Source organism: Solanum tuberosum, unplaced genomic scaffold, assembly GCF_000226075.1.
Source record: "Solanum tuberosum cultivar DM 1-3 516 R44 unplaced genomic scaffold, SolTub_3.0 scf00087, whole genome shotgun sequence".
NCBI classification, from domain to species: domain Eukaryota; kingdom Viridiplantae; phylum Streptophyta; class Magnoliopsida; order Solanales; family Solanaceae; genus Solanum; species Solanum tuberosum.
The window spans coordinates 483,081-509,021 of NW_006239017.1; the positions used below are offsets into that span (position 1 = coordinate 483,081).

General features: G+C 32.0%; 5 protein-coding genes across 5 annotated transcripts; 3 read left to right on the forward strand and 2 right to left on the reverse strand.

The window, feature by feature from the left end:
- The first annotated feature begins 513 nt into the window (after positions 1-513).
- On the forward strand, positions 514-2,941 carry LOC102605958 (stomatin-like protein 2, mitochondrial). Its single transcript, XM_006347255.2, has 9 exons — positions 514-797; positions 877-1,120; positions 1,201-1,350; positions 1,518-1,575; positions 1,660-1,752; positions 1,946-2,044; positions 2,123-2,214; positions 2,374-2,433; positions 2,532-2,941. Exons 1-9 carry the CDS (start codon positions 598-600, stop codon positions 2,673-2,675), a joined length of 1,140 nt encoding a protein of 379 aa, XP_006347317.1. The 5' UTR covers positions 514-597; the 3' UTR covers positions 2,676-2,941.
- A 97-nt stretch (positions 2,942-3,038) lies between these two features.
- On the reverse strand, positions 3,039-4,914 carry LOC102606302 (uncharacterized). Its single transcript, XM_006347256.2, has 2 exons — positions 4,372-4,914; positions 3,039-3,277 (listed from the first exon to the last, which is right to left on the reverse strand). Exons 1-2 carry the CDS (start codon positions 4,679-4,681, stop codon positions 3,270-3,272), a joined length of 318 nt encoding a protein of 105 aa, XP_006347318.1. The 5' UTR covers positions 4,682-4,914; the 3' UTR covers positions 3,039-3,269.
- Positions 4,915-6,703: 1,789 nt separating this feature from the next.
- On the forward strand, positions 6,704-7,975 carry LOC102578312 (probable serine/threonine-protein kinase kinX). Its single transcript, XM_006347257.1, has 2 exons — positions 6,704-6,908; positions 7,606-7,975. The coding sequence occupies exons 1-2, from the start codon at positions 6,804-6,806 to the stop codon at positions 7,819-7,821; spliced, it is 321 nt and encodes a 106-aa protein (XP_006347319.1). The 5' UTR covers positions 6,704-6,803; the 3' UTR covers positions 7,822-7,975.
- A 638-nt stretch (positions 7,976-8,613) lies between these two features.
- Positions 8,614-10,236, forward strand: LOC102598614 (thaumatin-like protein 1b). Its single transcript, XM_006347406.2, has 3 exons — positions 8,614-9,234; positions 9,449-9,713; positions 9,855-10,236. The coding sequence occupies exons 1-3, from the start codon at positions 8,745-8,747 to the stop codon at positions 10,018-10,020; spliced, it is 921 nt and encodes a 306-aa protein (XP_006347468.1). The 5' UTR covers positions 8,614-8,744; the 3' UTR covers positions 10,021-10,236.
- Positions 10,237-19,631: 9,395 nt separating this feature from the next.
- On the reverse strand, positions 19,632-20,241 carry LOC102578639 (uncharacterized). The gene has a single exon (XM_006347258.2). The coding sequence runs from the start codon at positions 20,159-20,161 to the stop codon at positions 19,820-19,822; it is 342 nt and encodes a 113-aa protein (XP_006347320.1). The 5' UTR covers positions 20,162-20,241; the 3' UTR covers positions 19,632-19,819.
- Positions 20,242-25,941: the final 5,700 nt, after the last annotated feature.

Here is a 25,941-nt window from a genome sequence, read left to right on the forward strand (position 1 = left end):
TATTTTTATAAAAAGTTGAATAGAAACGTAGTGGAGAAAAGAAGACAAAAGTATTGTTGTACGTACATAGTTACATACCATAAGCATAAGCTACGAGCTCGAGGGAATGGTTGCAAAATGATGCCTTAAACTCACCCATTCAAGTTCAAGGAATCACTCCAATAATAATTAGAGATTTCGAATTTATATTTTAGAATATTTTTAAAAAATATGTAGTAAGTAGCTTTTTTAATATGATAAACTTTGTTAGAAACCTATGGAGTTTTTGTATTCAAATTTGGATTGAATGATTTATTAATTTTTGACCAAGATAAATTTATAACAAGACCTACTATAACCAATTTAAAATAAAGAACCGAGATATTCCCTTTAATTAATTTTGTTAATGTATTTGAAACGAGAAAGGTTTTTATTTTTTTTTCCCGAAAATTTATGTTCCTGCTATTCCGAAAATACCAATCTCTTGAAGAACAAGATACAAGACACAGTATAATATAACTTGAGAAAGAAACTTCGTTTTCTTGCTATTTCCTCTACTCCAATTATCCAAAATTCACCTATTTTTCACAAAAATCCAGTTTTCAATCGAATACGAATATGAACATCGGAAGATCAAGCTCTATGAACAAGCTTTGGCTGCTAAATCACCACCTTCATTCACGAACAATATCCACAACAACTTCTTCTCTCGTTACGAAGCAAACCTCCCATCAGCTCCCGTCACGTCACCTATCCCCTTCCCTTACTTCCACTACCGTCCGCCATTTTTTCTTTCGTTCTCAAGATCCATATGCCAAGTAAATTTTCCAGTATAATTGTGTTTTTTTTTTTCAAAGTTTGTAGTGTGTGATTTTGCTTTTTTGTGTTGTGATGAAGGTATCAAGTTCGGGTGCCGATGAATTTGGGAATTCGTATAGTGCCTGAGAAAAAGGCGTATGTAGTTGAACGATTTGGGAAATATGTGAAAACATTGACTCCGGGAATTCACTTTTTGATCCCTTTTGTTGATCGAATTGCGTATGCCCATTCTCTTAAGGAAGAGACTCTTCCGATACCTAACCAGACTGCCATTACTAGAGACAATGTTAGCATTTCGATTGATGGTGTTCTCTATATCAAGGTTTAATCACTTCTTATACTTTTGCGCAAATTTCCCATTGAATTTTTAAAAATGCAGAGATTGTTTTGCGTAAATTGTAGACTGTGGATCCAAAATTGGCGTCATATGGAGTTGAGAATCCATTGTATGCGGTAATTCAACTAGCACAGACAACTATGCGTAGTGAGCTTGGCAAGATCTCACTTGATAAAACCTTTGAGGAAAGGGACACTCTGAATGACAAAATAGTGGTAAGTTTTTCATAGAATTTTATGATCAGAAAATAATAGGGTTGGCCTTTTGCACTTTCACTTCATCATTATGTGAAGCTCAAAAAGAGTATAATTATGATTATAACCACATGTTAGTTGTTTTAAGTCTTATTATTGATTGTTTTAGCTCTGCACTTTCCTTGCAGCTGGCCATTAATGATGCTGCAAAAGACTGGGGACTGAAATGTCTTCGTTATGAAATAAGTATGTGGCTGTTCTACTGATTCCTTCATTGTTACAAAAGCAATTATGGTTCTTCATTGATGATTATGTATGTTGCCTCTTCAGGGGATATAACTCCTCCTCGTGGGGTTAGAGCAGCTATGGAGATGCAAGCTGAAGCGGAACGTAAAAAAAGAGCTCAAATTCTTGAGTCAGAAGGTATCAGTTCCTCTCCCTGATTTGAGCAATGTGAAGTAATTCGATGTGCCATATGTATGACATTTTTCTATATTAAACTTGATGTGTATTGTCACCTACCTCACCCTGATTTGAGCAATGTGAAGTAATTAGATGTGTCATATGTATGACATTTTTCTGTATTAAACTTGATGTGTATTGTCACCTAAAATAGGGGAGAGGCAGGCAAATATAAACATTGCCGATGGAAGGAAGAGTTCAGTGATCCTTGACTCAGAAGCTGCAAAGATGGACCAGGTCAACAGAGCACAAGGTTGGTAAAGTTGTTGCCAAGTGTGTTATCTCAAACTTGTTTTATAGATTCCCTCATCCATACTATCCGATGAATCAGGTGAAGCTGAAGCCATTCTCTCTAAAGCACAAGCTACGGCAAAAGGAATTGCTTTGGTGTCACAAACCCTTAAAGAGCATGGAGGTGCAGAGGTGAGATCCCTAAATTCATGCCCGCGTCTTCTTTACCATGACATTGTAACGAAATTTTGGAGAAAGATATGGTTGATTAATTCAACAACTACTACATTTGATTGCGTCAATGCCAATCTGCATTCTCACTCACGACTCTTTCACTACTGGATATTGTAGGCAGCAAGCTTGAGGATTGCAGAGCAGTATGTCCAAGCCTTCAGTAACATTGCAAAGGAGGTGAAGCATAATAGATACCTTCTAATTTAGTCCATCGTCATGCATTACTGATTTGCTAATCATTTTTGTTTTCTGTGTTTCACTTTATAATTTTATAGGGCACGACATTGTTACTTCCTACAAGTGTTTCTGATCCTGCCAGCATGGTGGCTCAAGCTCTTCACATATACAAAAACATAACGAGCAAGAACGCTGGCATTGAGCTTCCAGAAGCCTCTCAAACTAAGTTGAAACAGAAGTGAATCGTCTGAAGTAATCAACAATGACCGCTCTATTACTGATGAAGATGACAAGAAGGATCACTAAGCGCTTTGTCTGACTCGTCTATAGAGTAGCTTTACTTTTTAATTAGCCATTATGGATTATCTAGCTTTATATTCATGTATAGTCTAAGTAGATCTGGTCAATGATAGGATTCCTATTCTTTATTATGGACTTACTTCCACCATTTGTTCGGACTATTGTGTTACTAAGAATGGATGCAAAATTACATGATTTTGAGAACATACGAGTAACTTCATGCAAGCTCTATAAGCTTTTGACATCTGATTTCAGCATTTTATACTTCAGAAAATATACTAAGCAAAATATCATCAGAGGAAACGTAAGAAGCAAACCAATCTTCTCAATTTAAGCCTATGAAAACGAATTAATCCTCTGATTTATCCTTCAAGTGTATTTACTCTCGTTATTAAGTAGAAAATACTTGCACCATTTCAATAAGTTGGTAGGCATAAGAGTATATCTTAATAGTTTTAGAACAAAACAAATAAACTCCACCATCCCAAGCCCACCCTGAAAAGCACAAAGGGAGATGACCACCAGACTCCTGACTCCTATCCTCCTGCAAAATAATTGAGTTTGAAGATCTTAATCTCCCTAACAGTAGCCTTATATAGGTGCAAAGATTATCGTAAATCCTTGTTTAACTTTTAATCTCCAAAAGCAATAACTACAATGCATAGAAATATCTGATCAAATACTTCTCTAGCCGCAAAGCACATAAAACAGAATACACTTCATCCAAAAAGGAGAAAAAAAAAACGAGATGAATTTAATGCAAGCTGAAAACAATTGAGAAAATGGTTTATGTGAGATTGGTTGGGTTTGATCCATTGCTCAACCGATCTAGGCTTGAGCATACTTTTGACATATTGAGTCGTGACTCTTTCGTTAACTCAAACTGTTTTTGCCAGCCCAATTTAATCAATGTACCCATTAGACACCTCTAGAAGATTCTAATTCATGGAAATTCCTCCCAACATGATTTCTTGAAGTCTACCAAGGGAGCAGTTACTGATTTCCCTCTGAAGTTGTAGTAAGAAAACTAACTGATAACTAACTAAAGGGTTTTTCTTTAAAGTCTAGCAAGGGAGCCTTTGTTGCTTTCGCTCTGAAGTTATAGTACGAACTAGCGGATAACAATCTAAAAGAGGGATATAATGATGCTACTCATTGACATGTCCAACATCAATTTTAGATTCAGAATAAAGATCTCTGCTTTATCAAATTTCTCAAGTAATCAAACTCTACCTACTTTACAACGTTTACTCTTGCTTTCAGCACAATCCATACATTGAAGCTCTAAACATAATCATTTATGCGATGAAATAAAGACAATTAGGCTATAAATTAATGAAGACCAAGATACAAAATATCAGAATCTCCAAGAATTTTATTGATCGCAACAATAAACAATAACAAATCTGAAACCAACCGTGGATTTTGTTCGTATATACAGAAAATACAAGCGTATATCCAGTAAAATGGATGTTAAAATCACACTATCAGATCTAACCTCTACCACATAATGAACAAATCAACTTGACAGAAACGGCAAAGCAACAAAGAAGACATGATCAAGCTAAAGAAGCCCAAATATTAAAGAAATACCAAGAAATATCAACCAAACAATATGAAACAATAGGAGAGCCTGACCCGGAACCGCAGCGGACCCTCCATTTCCCACACTGCAAGGTCCTAACTTGGCAACACGAACACCAGCACAGTGAGCATCGGGACAACCACACCAGTAGGTGACTCCATCGACACCGCAAACCGGGTCGGGTCGGAAGCAATTGATGGGGCAAGAATCGGTCGGAAATGGAGTTCTAGGACATTTATCTTCGTCGTCTTGATGGGAAGGTAGTGGATTTAGACCGTTTAAACAGACAGTAATGGACAAAAAGATGACAGCAAATAGCAGAATTTGGAGATGAAATTGGGATTTTCTCAACTCTGATTTCATTGGTAAAGCTCCTCTAGAGATTAAAGAAGCTCGATTTCACCAAAATTGATGATACAGATAACCCTAATTGAGGAAAATGTAAACCCTAGAAAGAATTCAAAATTGGGGGTTTTATGCTGTCTAAAAAGGAGGAGAAATTTCTTCTTTTTATCTTCCTTGTAAGACTCTGTCCAACTGCAGACAAATAATGAGAAATATTCAAAGTACTTTTCCGTGTGGAACTCCGGAAATATGTTTGATCATAAAATTTTGTAATTCAAAAACAAAACATTTAAAACAATTTCAATTCATGTGTATGGTTAACACAACTTAAATTTTTAAATTTCACGATAAGACATGATTAAATACATGCTTAATAGTTTCATTTTAGAAAATTAAAATAATAAGCTATTATTGTTGAAATTATTTAGGTGGGTCCAACCCACATGGAATTTTAGCAATTTACTTTTGTTGTTTTCATACGCTAGCTTTGGTGCATTTGAATTAGTTTAGTTTTAAGCATTGACAGACTTGTCTAGGCTGGTATGAACAATACATGTGAGTTTTCACATTAATGGAATTCTGATATTTGAGGTTCAAATTTGATTCTTTATAGTTTTTACCACTTTAAGGCAATTTCTCATGTTATATTAAATTTTGTTTATTAGGTTTTTTTTTTAAAAAAAAAAACACATGGCCAATCACAATTCACAAGTAAGAACCCAATCATTTTAGTCCATGTTCAATGGAACGGCATTACTCTCAAGTCTCGATCCATAAAATAATACTTTTGATATTCGTGCTTAGGTTAATATTAATGTTTTTCTAAATATATTTGATGGTAATGGAGTATATATTAGCATGAATCTGCTGGATAAAAACAAACAAATTACGATCTCTAATTTACAAATACGTAATGCTTCATTTAGTTATGTCTTATTATTAATATACAAAGGTCTTGTGAATGAACTTTAATCATAAAAGATATAGTACGGATGGGTCAATTATAAAATTTATACAACGTACAATTTGGAAAAATAAAATAAAATAGAATAATATTTTTATAAATATAAGTACAATATGTAAGATACTCCTTTTAACATCTATATGAATTATAAAGAAAAAAAGCCACAGCTAGCCAAAAGAAACTTTTTCTATTTTGTTTATATTTTTTTTTGGTTTAAAGATGGACCATTGCTACGTTTAAAAAAAATAACGCTTCCGTAATAATAAAAATGAAAAATTGCTACGTACTATTCAATATTTCAGAACTAATAACAACTTGAAAAGAGAGAAAATATAAGGAAGCACATTTAAACATGAATGAATATTTGCATGTGACATGACTATTTATTGTGGCTTGCTAATTAATTAGTATTCTTTTTCTTTTTCCTTTTCCACCAACTTAATGAAAAATAAGGAAATAAAAAGAAGTTAAATTAATAGAGAGAGTGTGACATGACTATAGTGCCACCACCTACGTATAATTGGGGGTTATATGATAAATTTTAACCAAAACAAGTGAAAAACTAGTAAATTATTTAATTACATACAATAACATTTGGGTAAAAACTTATCCGAATGCTTACGCGGAACAAATAAATACTAGACATGTATCTTTCATATATCATATACGCATTGACCACTTAATTCATAGTAATTAAGTTGTATGTATATGTTCTCACCCTAATTTTCAAATACCAAGGTTACCATTTGAAAGACCTTATTGATGCAATTAGACAAATTAAATTTGAGGTGATCGACACTTATTTCTATGCAACACGAATCTAAATTAGTTTCAACTGATTTCGAACATCAAATGTTTTTTTTTTCTTAAAATGTCTACCAACCGTATTTTGTAACGAACTCTTTAAAACAATGGAGGCCTCCACTTTGCCTAACAATCAGCTTGCCCTTACAAACATGTCAACATGTAATTGACGATAGAAAAAAGGCTTCTTTCTATGGTGTCCACAGCAACAAATCAGGAGGCCTATCTATAAAACCTTCATTTTGTCCTTTTTCAAAAATCAGCCTCAAAAATAAAGTTTACTAGCCTTACAGCTTTGATTCCTCAATATTAATATTACTCTCTCAGTTCGATTTCCCTTCCATCTCGCTCGCTCGCTCACCTCTAACAAATATGGGAGCCTGTGCGAGCAGACCTAAGGATTTGGACAGGGACTTGGCCCCTGCCCCTGTTCCCGTTGAGGAATCTGTCACCCCTAAGGCTGACGCTGTTCCTCAGGTATGCTTTTCATATTACTCTCATTATTATTAATTCCCTTGCATATTACTAAAGTTTGTATCGACAAATGCACCGACTATATTTGGATTCAGAATTTAAATGTAATGAGTTAGGAAAGGGTGCAATATAATACTCTCTATGTTTTAATTTATTTGTCTTACTTTTCTTTTTATAGTTCTGTTATAATTTTAGATGCTTCTTTTCTATTTAGATAACTCTTTTATTTCAACATTCCACGTAACATGCTTAAAATCACAAGATTAAAAGATATTTTAGTACATTCTCCATGTCTTTAGTTTAAGATCATGAGATTCAAAATCAGACAAACAAATTGAAATGAAGGGAGTAAATAAATATACACGTTCTTTTTCCTTTTTTGTTTTTTGAAACATAATAAGAATTATCATCGTGAGATCAGGATATTAGGGGTTCAAGTCATGAAAATAGCACTCTATAGAAATACAATGTATACAACTACATACAATAGACCCAATATGGTTAATCCATATCACGAGCTAAGTGCATTGAGTTGCCCTTATATACATGATTGAGGCAAAAGGGTTGATTTCTGGTCTATCTAGGTGTTTGACAATTTTTTGGCATGCACAATCTTTAAGTATTATTAAATCCTTTATCATGTTCCAAAATCATATATATTAAAATATTCTTGAAACATCAATGTATTTTATGAAATTAGGAGAAAAAGGATGGAGAGGAAACAAAGAAGGAAGAGCCTTTGATTGATGTGTCAACAGAGGTTACCAAAATTGAGGAAGTAAGCACAGAAACAAAGGCTGTTGTTGAAGCAGAAAAGGAAACAGCAGAGGAAGTCAAAGTTGAGGCTGTGAAAGAAGAGCCCAAAGAGGAGCAGCCAGCTGAGGAAAACAAAGAGGCTGAAACTGTTGCCCAGTAAATAATAATACTCTACTTATCAAGTAAATAATGTATAAATAAATAATGGGCTTGAGATTTATGTTCAATCATATCTTTAGGCTTAATTAGTTGATTGATTTGTTGAGGCTCCTCTACTTTCATCAAACAACAATAGTAACAACAAAATTCTTGTATTTCTAATTCGTCTTTTCAAATATTCAAAGGATTCTACATTCTATTGTCAGAAATACTTCTATCTGCATAACTCGCGAACAAGGGTACTCCCTATGTCTCTAATTACTTGTCCACTTTTTCTTTTATAGTTGTCCCTAATTACTTGTCCATTTTGACAAATCAAGAAATGTACAACTTTTTTTACCTATTATATCCTCAATTAAATGACTAATTACTTTGAAAAATGTAGAACTTTTCATTCACTTCATAATTAATAGGAATAAAATGGTAAAGTCACTATGTCATTAATTGTTTTCTTAATAGGTGTGTCAATTCAAAAGTGGACAAGTAATTAGGGACAGAGGGAGTAATATCTAGGTAGCCTTTTCCATATGGTCATACCTTTTTACACACAAAACGAAATTGATTCACTTCTAAGATTCTATATGTTAGACTCTTTTATTCTCTTCTTAATATTTGTTTCAATGGAGGATGCATCCTTAAAGTTACCAAAGAAAGGGATTGCTTCTTACTTAGGCTATCCTAGATCCAAGAAATGCTAAACCCAAATGTGACATTTTGCGGCTACTGAATTTGGCAAATTAAAGCAACTTCACACTTTGGATTTTGTATCCAATATGTTCAAATTCCTTTTTTTTGTTAAATAATTCGACATACAAATATGTTACGATGAGTTATTTTTTCCTATATTGGACCCTCTGCCTGCCCCTATTCTACTTCCTACAAGGACAGGACATAGCCAAATACTAAGAAAAAGGCGATAATAATATGCTTATGAACATAATTTCCAGTAAAAAGATTTCATTTTCATTGCTTTTGTGCGCGTTCTTTTCTTACTCTTTTGCTTACAATTTCATTATTAGTAATAACTGCCCTTTTACAATATGGCCTGGTACACTGGCTGGTGCGGGAACTCCTCCACTTCCTGCGACTGGTTTTCGATTAGATGCAGGGCAAAGCATCACAATTCCAAGTGTAGCTGGATGGTCAGGGAGAATTTGGGCTAGAACTGGCTGCACTTTTGATGCATCAGGTATTGGCTCGTGTCAAACAGGTGATTGTGGTGGGAAGCTTGAATGTAGTGGGCTTGGTGCCACGCCACCTGCCTCCCTCTTCGAGATAACTCTTGGTGTGGGAGACAACAAAGATTTCTATGATGTTAGTATTGTTGATGGCTATAATTTACCAATGGTTGCTGTCCCTCAAGGCGTCAACGGAGGATGCAATGCCACTGGCTGCCTCTCCAATCTTAACATGGGTATTTTCTCACATTAGTTCCTCTAAATTAGTAATTAAAAAAAGTTCTGTTATATTAGCTCTAAATCGCAAAGTTGAGGGATATATCAAACCCTTTTCCCTACAATAAGTAGACTGAACATGATATTAGTGTAGCCAAGACTAAAATATTAGTACTACAAGATTGAGTCACTTTTTTAGAAGAACAATTTCATTTTTTTAACAAAATGGAACAGGTTGTCCTAAAGAACTTCAAGTGATGGGTGGATATGGAGGAGAAGGGAATGTGGTGGCTTGCAAGAGTGCATGTGAGGCTTTTGGTTTAGACCAATATTGCTGTGCAGGACAGTTTGCAAATCCAACAACTTGTCAACCATCTTTTTACTCTACTATCTTTAAGAATGCTTGTCCAAGGGCTTATAGCTATGCATTTGATGATGGCACTAGCACTTTTACCTGCAAAGCTAATGACTATGCAATCATCTTTTGTCCAATGAATGGGTACTCTCTCAAAACTTTCTTCATCTTAAATATTCCGTCCGTCCCAATTTATGTGAAAATCTTTTCTTTTAGTCAGTCCCCAAAAAAATGACGTAGCTTCATGTTTAGTCAAACAATCACATAAATTGGATTTTGAAACAGGGTAAAGAGGCCTAATGAAGAAGCATCAACAACTCAAGCAACTCGGCCTATTGAAGAGAGTAAAACTGGAAAGTTTGCAGGATCTATGGCGTCATCTTCAAACATTATTCTCCTTCCTTTTCCAATGCTAATTCATATGCTGCTAATTTCCAGCTTATATCTGTAAGCATCTATCATATTAATAGCACGCGGCCGCTTGAATGGTTCAGCAGAACAACAAGAGGACACATTCATAATTCAATTGGGTGCTGTGTAAGAAGAGTAGAGAGGAATATTTGGTACCTCAAGAAAAGGTTGTGTATCCATTGAAAAATTTAGAGCCAAACAATACCAGGCCACCTTTGCTTTTTAAAAAAATACAAGTAGTTCTTGCTTTTAGACACAATGCATCTTGTTTATTTTGAAGTGCCGGTTTAATCACCGGTTCTTATTTTCAAGTGTCGGTTTAAGATAATTTTTTTTTTTACGTATCAAATACAAGAAAATAAATATATTATCCACTTATTTTTTTGAAAAATTATTTTCCTGAAAATCATTTCCCTCAATGAGTACACCACAGCAAATTAATCTCAAATTGCATGAATCTAAACCTTAAGTGGACCATAAATAAGTATGATTCGGTATAAAGACAACTATTTTTTTAATAAAAAAGAGAGAAGTATTGAAAACATGACTCCTGAGATTGGCACAAATTATTAGTTTCGCCTTTGAAATGTTGACAGCCTTAAAAACACTCTCTACTCGACTAACTAAATTTAGATACATCCACGATCTGCCACATGACATAACAAGCGGCGTCAAACTCTTGTAGGAGCATAGGGCTCTTAATAAAAAGTCGAGAGAAGTGTTGAAAACTCCCCCAAACTTGACGAGAATTTAGGGGTGTATTTCACTCATATTGCAAGGTCGAGGGTGTATTTAAGTTTAGTTAGTCAAGTAAAGGGGTGTTTTTAAGACTGACAATATTTCGAAAATAAAACTGATAATGTAAGTCAAATTTAGAAATGTTTTCAACACTTCTCTCGAGAAAAAATGTGGAGATTGTTTCAATTGATAGTGCTAAATTTCGTTGTAACATTTTCAAGAAGTCTTAGTCTTCTTTTATTATGAGAAGTATAGTTTAATACACATATTTTATCATAATATCTAAAATAAATAATTAATATCAAGAATAAATTTTTAATATAGCGAATGAATAGTGTAAAAGTTGTACCAATACAAACTGACTCCACATTATGCATAAGTTAACAATAGAGTTGTCAATATGGGTTGGTCCATCCAATCTGGGCTAAATCATACAAGCTTTGAAATTTTAGGGGTCAAGTCGGGCAAGCCCATTTTTTGATGTGGGCCAGATAAATGACCGGCCCAGCCCATAAGTATCGGGCCATGAGCTTTGCCGGGCCAACCCACTTTTCTTAGAAGTATATTTTTTATAATTTTTTACACTAAATTATAATTTAAAAATATTATCTCCATAGCTGCTCTAACCCCACGAGGAGGAGTTATATCCCCTGAAGAGGAAATATGCATATTCATCAATGAAGAACCATAATTGCTTTTGTAACAATGAAGGAATCAGTACAACAGGCCACATACTTATTTCATAACGAAGACATTTCAGTCCCCAGTTTTTTACAATATCATTAATGGCCAGCTGCAAGGAAAGTGTAGAGCTAAAACAATCAATATCAAGACCTAAAACAACTAACATGTGGTTATAATCATAATTATGCTCCTTTTGAGTTTCACATAATGATGAAGTGAAAGTGCAAAAGGCTAACCCTATTATTTTTTTATCATAAAATTCTATTAAAAAAACTTACCACTATTTTGTCATTCAAAGTGTCCCTTTCCTCAAAATTTTTATCAAGTCAGATCTTGCCAAGCTCACTACGCATAGTTGTCTGTGCTAGTTGAATTACCGCATACAATGGATTCTCAACTCCATATGATGTCAATTTTGGATCCACAGTCTACAATTTACGCAAAACAATCTCTGCATTTTTAAAATTCAAGAAAATTCACGCAAAAGTATAAAAGTACTAATAGAGATTAAACCTTGATATAGAGAACACCATCAATCGAAATGCTAACATTGTCTCTAGTAATGGCAGCCTGGTTAGGTATCGGAAGAGTTTCTTCCTTGAGCGAATGGGCATACGCAATTCGATTAACAAAAGAGATCAAAAAGTGAATTTCCGGAGTCAATGTTTTCACATATTTTTTCAAAACGTTCAACTACATACGCTTTTTTTTCAGGCACTATACGAATTCCCAAATTCATCGGCACCCGAACGTGATACCTTCATCACAACACAAAAATATTCCATAAGCTACGACCTATGTAGTGATTCCCTAGAAATTTTAGGAAATTTTTATTTTATGTAGTACATATTTTATAAACATAATTTGTATTTAAATTGTAATATTTCAAATTTTTAAAAATATTTTGAGTTTAGACTCTTATTATTTTTAATACTTTATTTTATTTTTATTTTTTGATTAATTTTTAGTTGGTCCCCGAGCCGACTCTATTCATATTTTTCAAGCCCTACAAATTAGCAAGCTTATTCAGGCCGGGCTAAAAAACTCTTTTCTTAAATGAGCTTCAAAAATCGTAGTCCAGCCCGATCAAATTACAGGTTAGACTAGGCCGGTCCATTAGGTCTAGCCCAAATTGACAGCTCGAGCTAATAATAATGTGTGCGACATTGGACACGTAAATAGTGTGAAAATGGAGCCCATGCTCTCACCGCAATTTCCACGACTCTTATACTATTCATATTCAAGAATTATTTTTTAAAATTATATTTAATTTTTAAGAAATATCTAATAAATAAAATTAATTTAATAAATTATATTTTGAATTTATTGTTTTTCTTCATAAACGTAAAATAAATTAAAATGACATGTTTGGTTGATAGCTTTAGGAGTAAAGGTTCAATTTCTCATGATACTTTGTGCTGAAATAAGAACAATGATATAGATGGGGAAGATGAAATTGGCAGGATTTTTAAACTAAGAAGAAAAGCAGGGGCGGCTCAATGGCATCCGTCTTAGGCCCCAAATTTGAGAGCCCATTTTTTAGTAATAATAGAAGTACTATAAGTATTTTTTTTTAAAAATAAATTATATTTTATCTTTCTTTTAGTTTGTTTCGAAACATTAAAAAATATTTCTTTCTTTTTTTGTCAATTTTTAAATTTAACTTCCACATGGTTTAAGACCACAAGATTAAAAAATATTTTGGTATATTATATAAATATCTTTAGTTTAAGACCATAAAAAAAAAAAAAACTTTTTCATTAAAAAGAAAGAAATAACTTGGGGGACATTGTATAATATGCAGTAACTTTTCTAATATGATAAAACTTTGTTAGAAACCTATCGAGTTTTTGTATTAAAACTGCATCTTGAAGAACAAGACACAATATAGTATATAACTTGAGCAAAGGGCTTCGTTTTCTTGCTATTTACTCTACTTCATTCATCCCAAATTCACGATTATCAATTGGAAGATCAAGCTCTATGAACAAGCTTCGGATGCTAAATTACCATCTTCATTCACTCCATATCAGAACAACCTCCACAACTACTTCTTCTCTTATTACGAAGAAAACCTCCAATCAGCTCTTGCCACGTTACCTATCTCCTTCCTTCACTTCCACAACCGTCCGCTTGTTTTCGATATCCATATGCCAAGTAAATTTTTCAGTATAATTGTGTGCGTGTTTTTTTTTAAGTTTGTAGTGAGTGATTTTGGATCCACAGTCTACAATTTACACAAAATAATCTCTGCATTTTTAAAAATTCAAGAAAAATCGCGCAAAAGTATAAGAAGTACTAATAGAGATTAAACCTTGACATAGAGAACACCATCAATCGAAATGCTAACATTGTCTCTAGTAATGGCAGACTGGTTAGGTATCGGAAGAGTCTCTTCCTTGAGCGAATGGGCATACGCAATTCGATCAAAAAGTGAATTCACGGAGTCGATGCTTTCACATATTTTCTAAAACGTTCAACTACATATGCTTTTTTCTCAGGCTACGAATTCCCAAATTCATCGGCACCCGAATGTGATACCTTCATCACAAAAAAAATAAAATCTTTAAAGACATAGAAAATATCTTTTAAGACCATAGGCTAATTCTGATAAGTAAGTTATAAATAAAGTTGAAAGTTGAGGACACATCGATATGATTGTAGATTAAATATAATTTGTCTTGATTATTAGAATGATATAATTTCAACTTCTTGTACTAGTACAATATAAATATACTGAACATGATTAAATAAAAATAATTGTCATCGTTATACTAATTATATAAAACAATTTTCCAAATTGGTTCTCATGATATAAGTTTCACAAATAATATTTTATATTGATTGCATCCTCTCAATTCTCTAACACACCTCATGCATCTTCACCCTCCACCCCATCCTCATCGCCCTTACTCTCCACTCTTGTCTTATTTGTTTTGATTATATATAAATACTTTAAGATAATATTATTATTTTTTATTTACATATCAAATACAAGAAAATGAATATATTATCCACTTATTTTTTTGAAAAATTATTTTCCTGAAAAACATTTCTCCCAACGAATACACCACAGCAGATTAATCTCAAATTGCATGAATCTAAACCTTTATTGAACCATAAATAAGTATGATTTGGTATAAACACAACTATTTTTTTAAGAAAAAAGAGAGAAGTATTGAAAACATGACTCCCGAACTTGACACAAATTATTCATTTCATTCCCGAATTATTGACAGCCTTAAAAACACTATCTACTCGACTAACTAAACTTAGATACATATTCCACGGTCTGCCACATGACATAACAAGTGGTGTCAAACTCTAAACTCTTGTAGGAGCATAGAGCTCTTAATAAAAAGTCGAGAGAAGTGTTGAGAACATCCCCAAACTTGACGAGAATTTAGGGGTGTATTTCAGTCATGCATGTTGCAAGATCGAGGGTGTATATTTAAGTTTAGTTTGTCAAGTAAAGGAGTATTTTTAAGACTGACAATATTTCGAAAATTAAACTGATAATTCACATCAAATTTCGAAATGTTTCCAATACATCTTTCGGGAAAAAAATGTGGAGATTATTTCAATTAATAGTGCTAAATTTCGTTGTAGCATTTTGAAGAAGTCTCCGTCATCTCTTTTTTTTGAGAAGTTTAGTTTGTTCGAGACGTGAAACATGTAGCATGCATGTTGATTTATCAAAAGCAGAAAATTAAATTATTGAAAAATTGGAATCAGTTGATAAGTGCCAAAACTAAATAAAAAGAAGGAACAGATGTGTCCGACTCCTAATTTGAGATGGAGTAACAACCGTACCAATCTGTTTTTCAGTTAAAAGTGTATTTTTATTAACCTTTATTGGATGGTTGTTACATATCATTTAATAATGTTTGGTATTTTATTATATTATATTGTACTGTTTAAAAAAATATAATGTTTGAATAAATTATGTTATTTTTCGTCGTATATATAATGTCACATACCAATAATCAAATATGAAGTAGAACTATATATATTAGAAAAAAATATAGCTGGGTAAAGAATAATTAGGACTATTATAAGCAAGCACAACATAAAATGAAACTTTTCATATATCGTTACATAACATTAATAAATTTTACAATAAGGTACAGTAAAATTTAAAAAGCATTAACGATGATGAATTAAAAAAAAATCGTGGTGGACGTATGGGTGGAGTACAATGGAGCTATTTTATATGTCACTGAATTAGAAATGGATTTGTTGTCCAGAATCTAATTCTTTTAGTCACCTCAATTTATATGACATAGTATATTTGACTAAAAATATGTGTTTATATATATAAAAAAAATTATAATTTAAAATATATCATTAATATTTATATGACTATAAAAACATGATATTTGGTTTTTCTTCTAAGCGATGGTTTGCCCCTGGCATGTACGTACTATATGATAAGTTCACGTAACATATATTCCAGATAAATTCCTAACCTTTTCCTGCCAGCTTCTTGCTAATTATGCTCAATATTCCTTGCGTATATGTGACTAGTTATTTTTCTGCCTAAATTTGCTGTAACAATGTGAATACGTGAATAATAGTAACATTTGAATAACGAATAAGTCTCAAGTCCTTTCGGTACGGAGTCGTCTTTATTAAGGGGTGCTTTATTTTCACTGTGAAATTTTCTGTTGCGAATTCAGACTCCAATATAAATACCAAACACAAGATGGAAAACAAAAAAAAGAAGTCTCGAAATTTAACTATTTGAGTTTGAATTTCCTGATCACTATTTCAATGTTCCTCGAGTAGGTGTGACTATTTCTCTGTCTAAAATTCCTCTTACAATATGAATTGGAGAATAATAGTAACATACTTTTCTTTTGAAATTATCTTTTTTATTTCATATTTGAAATAGCGTTTTTCTTAATTTTTCTTAAAGTCTTTCTCACATAACTATTAAAATATAAGTTAAAGAGCAAAAGAGGCACCTATACGTTTCTTATTTCAAGTTAAATAACAGACATTGAAGAAGAGTATTAACTACTACTAAAACTACACCATATTTTTACTTCAATTTGCTGGATTTTCATTTCATGAAAAGTTTTTATTTTTTAAACCTAGAAAGTGTAATTCAATTTCATTTTGTTATGTATTCTTTAGTTCCATGATATTCACCTTCTTGTAGCATGTCAACTTTCTTTTTTAGTTTGGGGCGGAGCTATAAAGTAAGATATTTTTACTAAATTAACTTTAATATATATCTTGAAAAAAATATAGTTCTTTGACTCAATTTTTTGATTATATAAATTTCTTTTGATTAAATAAGGGGAAGATAGAAAAAAAACATCATTGAAGTCTTCATAATTATGTAAAACACTAATCGAAGCAAAATAAAAAATAAAAATAAAAACTTTATTTTGAAATAAAGGGAGTATGTAATGTAACAAAGTGAAAAAAGTATTGAAAAAATTAAAATAAGTTCTTTAATCTGTGAAGTGACCAAAATTATTATAACATTTTGATTGAGTATAAAAAAGTTCAAATAAGTTCTTTATTATCTGTGAATTGACCAAAATTACTATAACATTTTGATTATCCAAATGTCGTTGTCATGTCTATAATATAATTAGCTAGACAATCCAACAATACTTAGCAATTTAAATTTAATATAATTTACGAATGCTCATTTTTAGGTTTTAGACATTACAATTTCTATATTTTATCAAATTATTTGTATACACCTATTTCAATTATCATATAATTACTGGTTGATTTAGTCTTTTTATTATTATTATTTTCACATTTGTGTAAATTACACAAAATGATCAATTTTATTTTTTATTTTGTTTTCTCAACTCTACTTTTTAAATATGTATACATCATAATTTTCGGCATATAAATACAGTTATTTTCACTTTGTTATGGATGGATCATGTTCTTCTCTTTTTTCTCATATAATTTTTTTTAATGAGTTTTGTTTATCTTTAAGCTGGTTATATGACATTAAACAATTTATGTTTAACAAAAACTGAAAAAGTACTTTTTCTTTCTTCATATAATAATATATTTTATTTGTTAAAAATTAGTTCAATGTGAATATTGAATAATAAGATGAATTCAATTTTTTATCTATTTAATTGAATATGAACTAAAAACTCTTTTATATTCAAACAATATGAAAAAATTAATTTATACTTTTGATATAATATTTATGCCAAGTTACCTAGTTAGTTCATAAGCGCCAAAATTAAATAAAAAGAAGGAACAGATGTGTCCGACTCCTAATTCGAGATGGAGTAACAAGCGTACCAATCTGTTTTTCAGTTAATTAAAGTGTATTTATTAACCTTTATTGGATGGTTGTTACGTATCATTTAATAATGTTTGGTATTTTATTATATTATATTGTACTGTTTAAAAATATATAATGTTTGAATAAATTATGTTGTTTTTCATCGTATATATAATGTCACATACCAATAATCAGATATGAAGTAGAACTATATATATTAGAAAAAAATATAGCTGGGTAAAGAATAATTAGGACTATTATAAGCAAGCACAACATAAAATGAAACTTTTCATATATCGTTACATAACATTAATAAATTTTACAATAAGGTACAGTAAAATTTAAAAAGCATTAACGATGATGAATTAAAAAAAAATCGTGGTGGACGTATGGGTGGAGTACAATGGAGCTATTTTATATGTCACTGAATTAGAAATGGATTTGTTGTCCAGAATCTAATTCTTTTAGTCACCTCAATTTATATGACATAGTATATTTGACTACAAATGCGTGTTTACATATATAAAAAAAAATTATAATTTAAAATATATCATTAATATTTATATGACTATAAAAACATGATATTTGATTTTTTCTTCTAAGCGAAGGTTTGTCCCTGGCATGTACGTACTATATGATAAGTTCACGTAACATATATTCCAGATAAATTCCTAACTTTTTCCTGCCAGCTTCTTGCTAATTATGCTCAATATTCCTTGCGTATATGTGACTAGCTATTTTTCTGCCTAAATTTGCTGTAACAATGTGAATACGTGAATAATAGTAACATTTGAATAACGAATAAGTCTTTATTAAGGGGTGCTTTACTTTCACTCTGGATTTTCTGTTGCGAATCCAAATTTAGTCAGACTCCAATATGAATATCAAACACAGGATGGAAAACAAAAAAAAAAGTCTCAAAATTTAACTATTTGACTTTGAATTTCCTGATCACTATTTCAATATTCCTCGAGTACGTGTGACTATTTCTGTCTAAAATTCCTCTTACAATATGAATTGGAGAATAATAGTAACATACTTTTCTTTTGAGATTATACACGGTAGTATTATATATTTTTTAAAATACCTATTATAAAAGATTTCGAATGTAAGTTCACACACATAATATTTTGAATGTGTGTGAACTTACATTCGAAATATTATATAATGCAATAATAATTGAGTGCATCTTTTAAAGTGAGGTTAGAAATTTCAATGTTATATCTATCTTTTTTCTTTCTTTATAAAATTGGATAACACCTCTCTAAGTGATTACTCTCTCCGTCCACTTTTAATTGTCATGGTTTCCTTTTTTAGAGTCAAACTATAAGAACTTTGACTAACATTTTACGATATATTTTTTATCATATTGATATGCAAGAAATTGTAATTTATAGTACTTTTCGTATAGTTTTTGAATATCTTAATTTTTTTTATTTAAATATCGAATTAATGTAATTTAATTTAACTTTGAAAATTCGTCAAATTGACTTTCGAAAAATGCAACATGATGACAAATAAAAGTGAACAGAGATAGTATTAATTAGCATATTTGCCATTTTAATTAATTAGTCATATTAGAATTCCTAAAAATAAATAAATTTAACAGTGTAATTCTTTTTCTATAGTTACAACCAAATATGTATATTAAAAGTAATAGTACTAGATTACATAATATACCATCAATGGATTCATCAACCAACATAAATATATTCTACACGAAATCATAAATAAAATTATTTTATTTTAATAGATAAAATTTGGTTTTGCGCCTACAATTTGAAAAGTTCAACAAATTTTGTGACAAGAACTATTAAAAATCAAATTTATCTTTTATATCCTTGCCCATTTTTATAATAATGAATTCATCCTCTCAAGTTTTTGTATGCACCTTTGGAGATACAATCACCACCATCAGATCGATCACGCACACTGAACCAGCAAAAGTTACGACAAAATGGTAAAAATTCATCTATGCTTAATAAAAGGTCTCAAATCCAAATTAAATACAAGTGTAGAAACGGGAAATCAGAAAAAAAAAAAAAATCATGCACCGGAAATAAGAATTAAGAAGAAGAAAAATTGATCCAATATACAAGTATGCATATATAATTTTAAAAAAATTTACAGATCAACGATAAAATTACTAAGAAGCAGGTGGTGATTGAAGAAGTTTTTGTGCGGCTGAATGTTGTTCCATTAAATTAATAACACGGGCTCTATAAGCCCGAGCTTGATCTACAGCTTCCGCCTCAAATTCACCTAGCTGAAAACAAAGGCGTTCCTCCGCCTCTTCCGCTACCTTCAGCCTCCTCCATGTTTTTTGCAACTCCTCTTTCATTTTCTCTTCTCTCTCTACGCTCTTCTTCAATTCCTTCTCCAGCTCTTCGTTTCTCTTTCTAAGCACCTCCGCCTCCGGTACGCCGGAGATTTCACCGACGGGAGGTTTCGATTGGGCCCAGAAAGGTAGTGCTATAGTCGGAGCCATTTTTGATACGATAGCTTTGAATTAATTTAATTTTAATTTGCTCCAAATTAGGATACAGGGACAAAGGTAGCTAGCTTTGTTTTGTGGTTTGGAACTAATGCAAAAAAACTGTGGAGTTGGACTGGGTTTTATACACAGCGAGTATGTCCAGGTTCAATGTATCTGTCACACTTCTAGAGACAAAAATACTTGTACTTTGATACGCTTATTTTATCATAATATTTAAAATAAATAATTAATGTCAAAAATAAAATATTGAAGAAAAATTATTTTTAATATAGTGAGTAAAACTAGGGATAAAACTGTGCGGGTGTATACACCAATTTAGTACATTCATGCCATGTGTTTAAATTTACAATTTATTTCATTTAATCTTAATTAATTAACATATATTTTATTTCATATCACGTAATAATAAAAATTACATTAATTTAATATATACACCCAATACGAATAAGTTTTTTACTTAGAAAAACTAGTACTAAGACAACCGACTCCATTATGCATCAACCAACAATAATGTGTGCGTCATTGGACACGTAAACAGTGTGAAAATGCAGCCATGCTCTCACCGCAATTTTCACGACTCTCACACTCTTCTTCCTTTCAATATACATCTTGTCATATATACTATGGAAGGTTTATTTTTTAAAATGATATTTAATTTTTGAGAAATATCTAATAAATAAGATTAATTCAATAAATTATATTTTAAATTTATTGTTTTTCTTAATAAACTTAAAATAAGTAAAAATGACATTTATTTTGAAATAATAAAAGTAATTTATACGAAAACATTTGAATGAATATAAAGTTTTGAAAAAGCACAGTAGCGCATAACTAAAGTTAATGTTAGATTATGATCATAAACATATCATGATAAGATAATTTTATAGTTATATTTAGGTAGATATACATAAAATACTCATGTATTATATTAAGCTTGTGACTTATTTGCTTGTATTTATTCACTAATATCCCATGATTATTAGTTGATTTTACTCTATTTTTGACAATAATATAATCTTAAAATGTCCTAATATGACTTGTTTTCTTCGTATATAAGAAGATCGAGAAAACACACCTTTTATTTAATTAAAATCTAAATATACTTAGTTAAGTATCACAAAAGCTAAAAATAAAATTATCAGGAAACAAAAGAATCAAAAGTGCCCAAAGAAACTACCACATAAAAAAGTTCTTTTATTTTATTTATCTTTCCACATCTTAAACCTATCATAATATTTCTACAATTATATTCAGTTAGAACTAAGAAGTACATAAAAGTTAAATCATTTACACTACATATATAATAAAAATAATTTTTAACGACAATAAATATACAAATTAACAAATATTGCTAAGTCTTTATCGACATTAGTTAATTGTCATTAAATCTAATATTATTATAGACTTTAGAGACACTTACAAAGAATGCTAATTGCCACTAAACATATATATTTAGCGATAATTAAGTTATTAGAGAACATTTGTGGTGTAGTATTCTATCGAAATTTCGTAGGATATAACATCCAAAAATAATGGACTCTAGAAGGATGAGTACTATCACTAACACAAATGTTTCCCCAACGGCAGACACTTACCTACATGATTATTATAACAAATCAAATTAATTAATTAGTAAATCATTGTTAAATATGCTAAATATTGAGATAAGAATAAAAATTATTTATATATATTAGATTAACTGAAAAGTACAGGCAATAGACCTGTTATGCACTATTTAATTTAATATAAATAAAAATTAATATTATAAATATGCATTGATTTATTAATTAATTAATTATTTAGATATGACAGCCAAAACCCACGTAGACTGGGCCTTCTTATCAAACAGCAGATTCCGCAAAGTTTGGGGAACCTCCATAATTAATGAAGTAATTAAATTAAACAAAGAGATATTACTGGAAAATTACGTCTCAAATAAAGTTTACAAGAAAATAGTTTGAATTTAGGAAACTATATCTTGTTTAATTGGATTTGAACTTTGAAATACATTCGATGACATGTTACAGTCTCACTCAACAAAAATAAATTTTAGCGGCTATAAATATACTAACAAAAAGTGTTAAAACATATCACCAAAATTAGTTAATTGTTATTGAATCAAATGTCATTATAGGCTTTATGACATTTATCAAGAATGTTAATTATCACTAAAAATATATATTTTGCTGCAGTTAAGCTATTGTTGTTAGGAATGTACATGGTAAGATAAATATCGAATATCATTTCAAAGTTGCAATTTTTAATATTATAATTTCAATATTATGGTATTTAATATATGTTTCTAAAATTTTTGGTATTGTTGTAAAGCAAATATGGATGCCATGTGGCCCCCAACAATTTTGAGGACTTACATCACTTGTAATAGTGTAAAAGCCAAGGCTCATGCCATGTGGGACTAACCCATTGGAGGGCCACCATCACTTGACCAATTAAAATGGCCAAGTTATACATTTGTAAGTCATCTTTTGGCTATTAATAGCCATTACATTTACAAAGAAATATATACGTATTGAAATACATTACTCTCTCAATTGTCCTTCTTTTAGTATATTAATTTTAGTTAGTTATTTTATAACACGTTATCAGCATGAGTCTCTGCCAGTTCAAATAAAGACTTTAAAAGCCTCGAAGGTATAAATTTTTCTTTCTTAAATAATGTCAAATATTTCTAAAACTTGAATTTCTTGCTTTAGACATATCGGGAAAAGGCTATCTATCATGGGTACTTGATGCAGAAATTCATCTTGATGCGATGGATTTGATAGACACCATCCAAGAAAAAAAATCAAGAATCGAATCAAAATCGTGCTAAGGCAATGATATTTCTCCGTCATCACCTTGATGAGGGTTTAAAATGGAATATTCACTGTTAAAGATCCTCTGATGTTGTGGACTAATTTAAAAGATAGATATGACCACCTGAAGTTGGTCGTCCTTCCACATGCACGTTATGACTGGATCCATTTGAGACTTCAAGATTTTAAATCTATCAGTGAGTATAGCTCTTTCATGTTTAAAATCATCTCACAATTAAAATTATGCGGAGAAAATATCACTGACCATGATATGCTGGAGAAAACATTTTCCACTTTCCTACCTCGAGTATGCTCCTGCAGCAGCAATACCGAGAAATGGGATTTAAAAAATATTCAGAATTAATTTCACATCTCCTTGTTGCTGAACAACATAATGACTTACTGATGAAAAACCATGAAAGTCGACTTACTGGTTCTATGCCATTTCCTGAAGTAAATACGATAAATTTTCACCAATCTAAGCGTGGAAAAGGTCGTGGCCTCAGTCGTGGCCGTGATCGAGGAAGCAATTTCAATCATGGTGATCGTCTTGCACTAAATAATAACCTTCACCACCAGCAGTGTAGAAATGTCACGACCCAACCCACTGGGCCGTGCGGGCACCTACTCTAACACCTAAGTAGAAGAACCCTCGATTCCCAATAATTAAAATATGCGGAAAATTAAGAAAACTGGCAATTAAAAGAAGTTCGTATAATATAAAAATAAACAAGAGTTTAAAGCGACTCAGAGTTCAGACTTGTAAAGTAATTAAATCCCAAAGATCTAGTCTAAATAGGTACAAGAGCTACTAAGAGTACAAAGTAAAACATAATAATGATAAAACACAGTTTCCATCATGCGGAAGGAAAAATAGAAGCTGCTGGAGGATTGCCTTCGTCTTCACCTATGAAACATCGTTGATCCTGCAACTAGACTATGCCCCAAAAAGGCATAGCAAGAGTAGTATCAGTACAACCACACGTATTGGTAGGCATCATCGATCAACCCGAATACCCACCGCATAATCTAAGAAATCAACTGGTGAAACATACAATAAGACTAATTGTTCCTCCACCCTTCCCCTTTGACTACCCTTACTCTTCCGAATTATTAACATCAACTAATTCACTTGCCTCTAATCCCTTACTTACTTCGTTCGTGATTACACCCAATCCATCAATCAATCCACTAAGGAAGTTCCTGATATACTACTACCAACCGACCAACCATTCACGTCACACCCTTACGCTTCCCTCATCTCCACTCAACTTATGACCCCATATTACGCCTATCGAGGCTTACTATCCGCTTATGTTACCACCTCAAACCTCAAATAATACCCATGACCACATTGCAAGTAACAAAGATAGCACCGGGACCCTTAGTTCCCCTTTACCATACTACAATCGAATTGGGACTCTACCTTTCACGATTTAATACACAACTAGATATATCCAGTTAACTTACAACATCGTAACCCTCACCTATAAGAGCATAATGTACAATCCACCAATCATTTCAAAACACATGTCCAATTCCACATTATCAATAATACATACAATTACACGTATAATACAAGTCAATGGCCCTCTCATGGAACCCAAGCCCAAACTGTTATTATGCCGGATCGTGGGACCTGATCCAATGCAATATGTATGTCGGTACATGACATCCAATCCCAGTTAGTGTGCCGGAACAGAGCACTCGATCCAATGCAAGTTAGTATGTTGGTACATGACATCCGATCCCATGCATCACAGTACAAGCACAATCACATCCATAACGTACAATACTCACATCATATAGTCAAGTACTTAAGTTCTTGGCATGCATTGTTCATAATCAATTCATTAGGTTACGGTTATGCTTTGCTCATACTTATGCATATCATATAGCCACCAGTCAACCTACGTCTCGAAAAATAAGAAATCACAACCATTCCCAAACCTTAATTCACGAAATAAGGCCTTTTCCTATGTCATACGTCTAAGGGAACACTTAGGGATATACGCATAATCAATCCTTTTTCGGTGCACAAAAAGCCTACGCATGAATTCTACCGTCAATTCCAACATACTACGTAGTGAATAACAGATTTATAACTACTCAATAAATAAACCTAGCATACTTTGGCGCCAAGCAGCTGCACGAAATTATAGCTCCAATTCAGATTTTCGGGCCTCGTGACGGTGGATTGACCAAGGATTTGCAAGCTATCGACCTTCTCACTCTAGAAATCTCTTCCTCTTTCTTTCCCAAGCCTAGGAAAGTTTTTGGAGGGTTTCTGGGGGTTATTTACGTCTAATTAAGGTGTTTTTGGAAGAAGGAGAAAATAAGACTTTGCGTTATTTACATTCTGTCTCGCCTATCTCGCTCTGGCGACTACTTATCCCACTGTGGCGTTGCCGCCCCAGCGGAATATAGCACGTCCTAGCGGGACAGTGTCCATCGTATTTTCTCAAGACCATCTACAAGTGTCATGGCTTCTGAATCACAGATACGCCTGAAGCGTGGTAGACCATTGGGTTCAAAAGACAAAAATCCTAGAAAAAGAAGCGCAAAAAGTAAAGATGACACTATAAAAAAGTCTCATTAAGAAGTTTAAGATCTGATTAATCCTGATATTCTTGAAGAAATCAGTGAACCCGAGACTCAAGTGAATGAAGAACTTTTCAATAAGTTCTACGGGTGATGGGATAAATTTAGATCGATCGAAAATCAAAGTGGATAATGTTTTTGCATATAATGTTGCACTTAACATCATGCAAGACAGTGAGGATCTTGAACCCTTATCTGTCGAAGAATGTCGACGAAGATGTGTTTGGCCAAAATGGCAAGAGGCAATTCAATCAGAATTGAACTCACTCGCTAAACGTGAGGATTTTGGACCTGTAGTCCAAACCCCAAACGGTGTAAAATCTGTTGGCTATAAATGGGTTTTTGTGCGAAAAA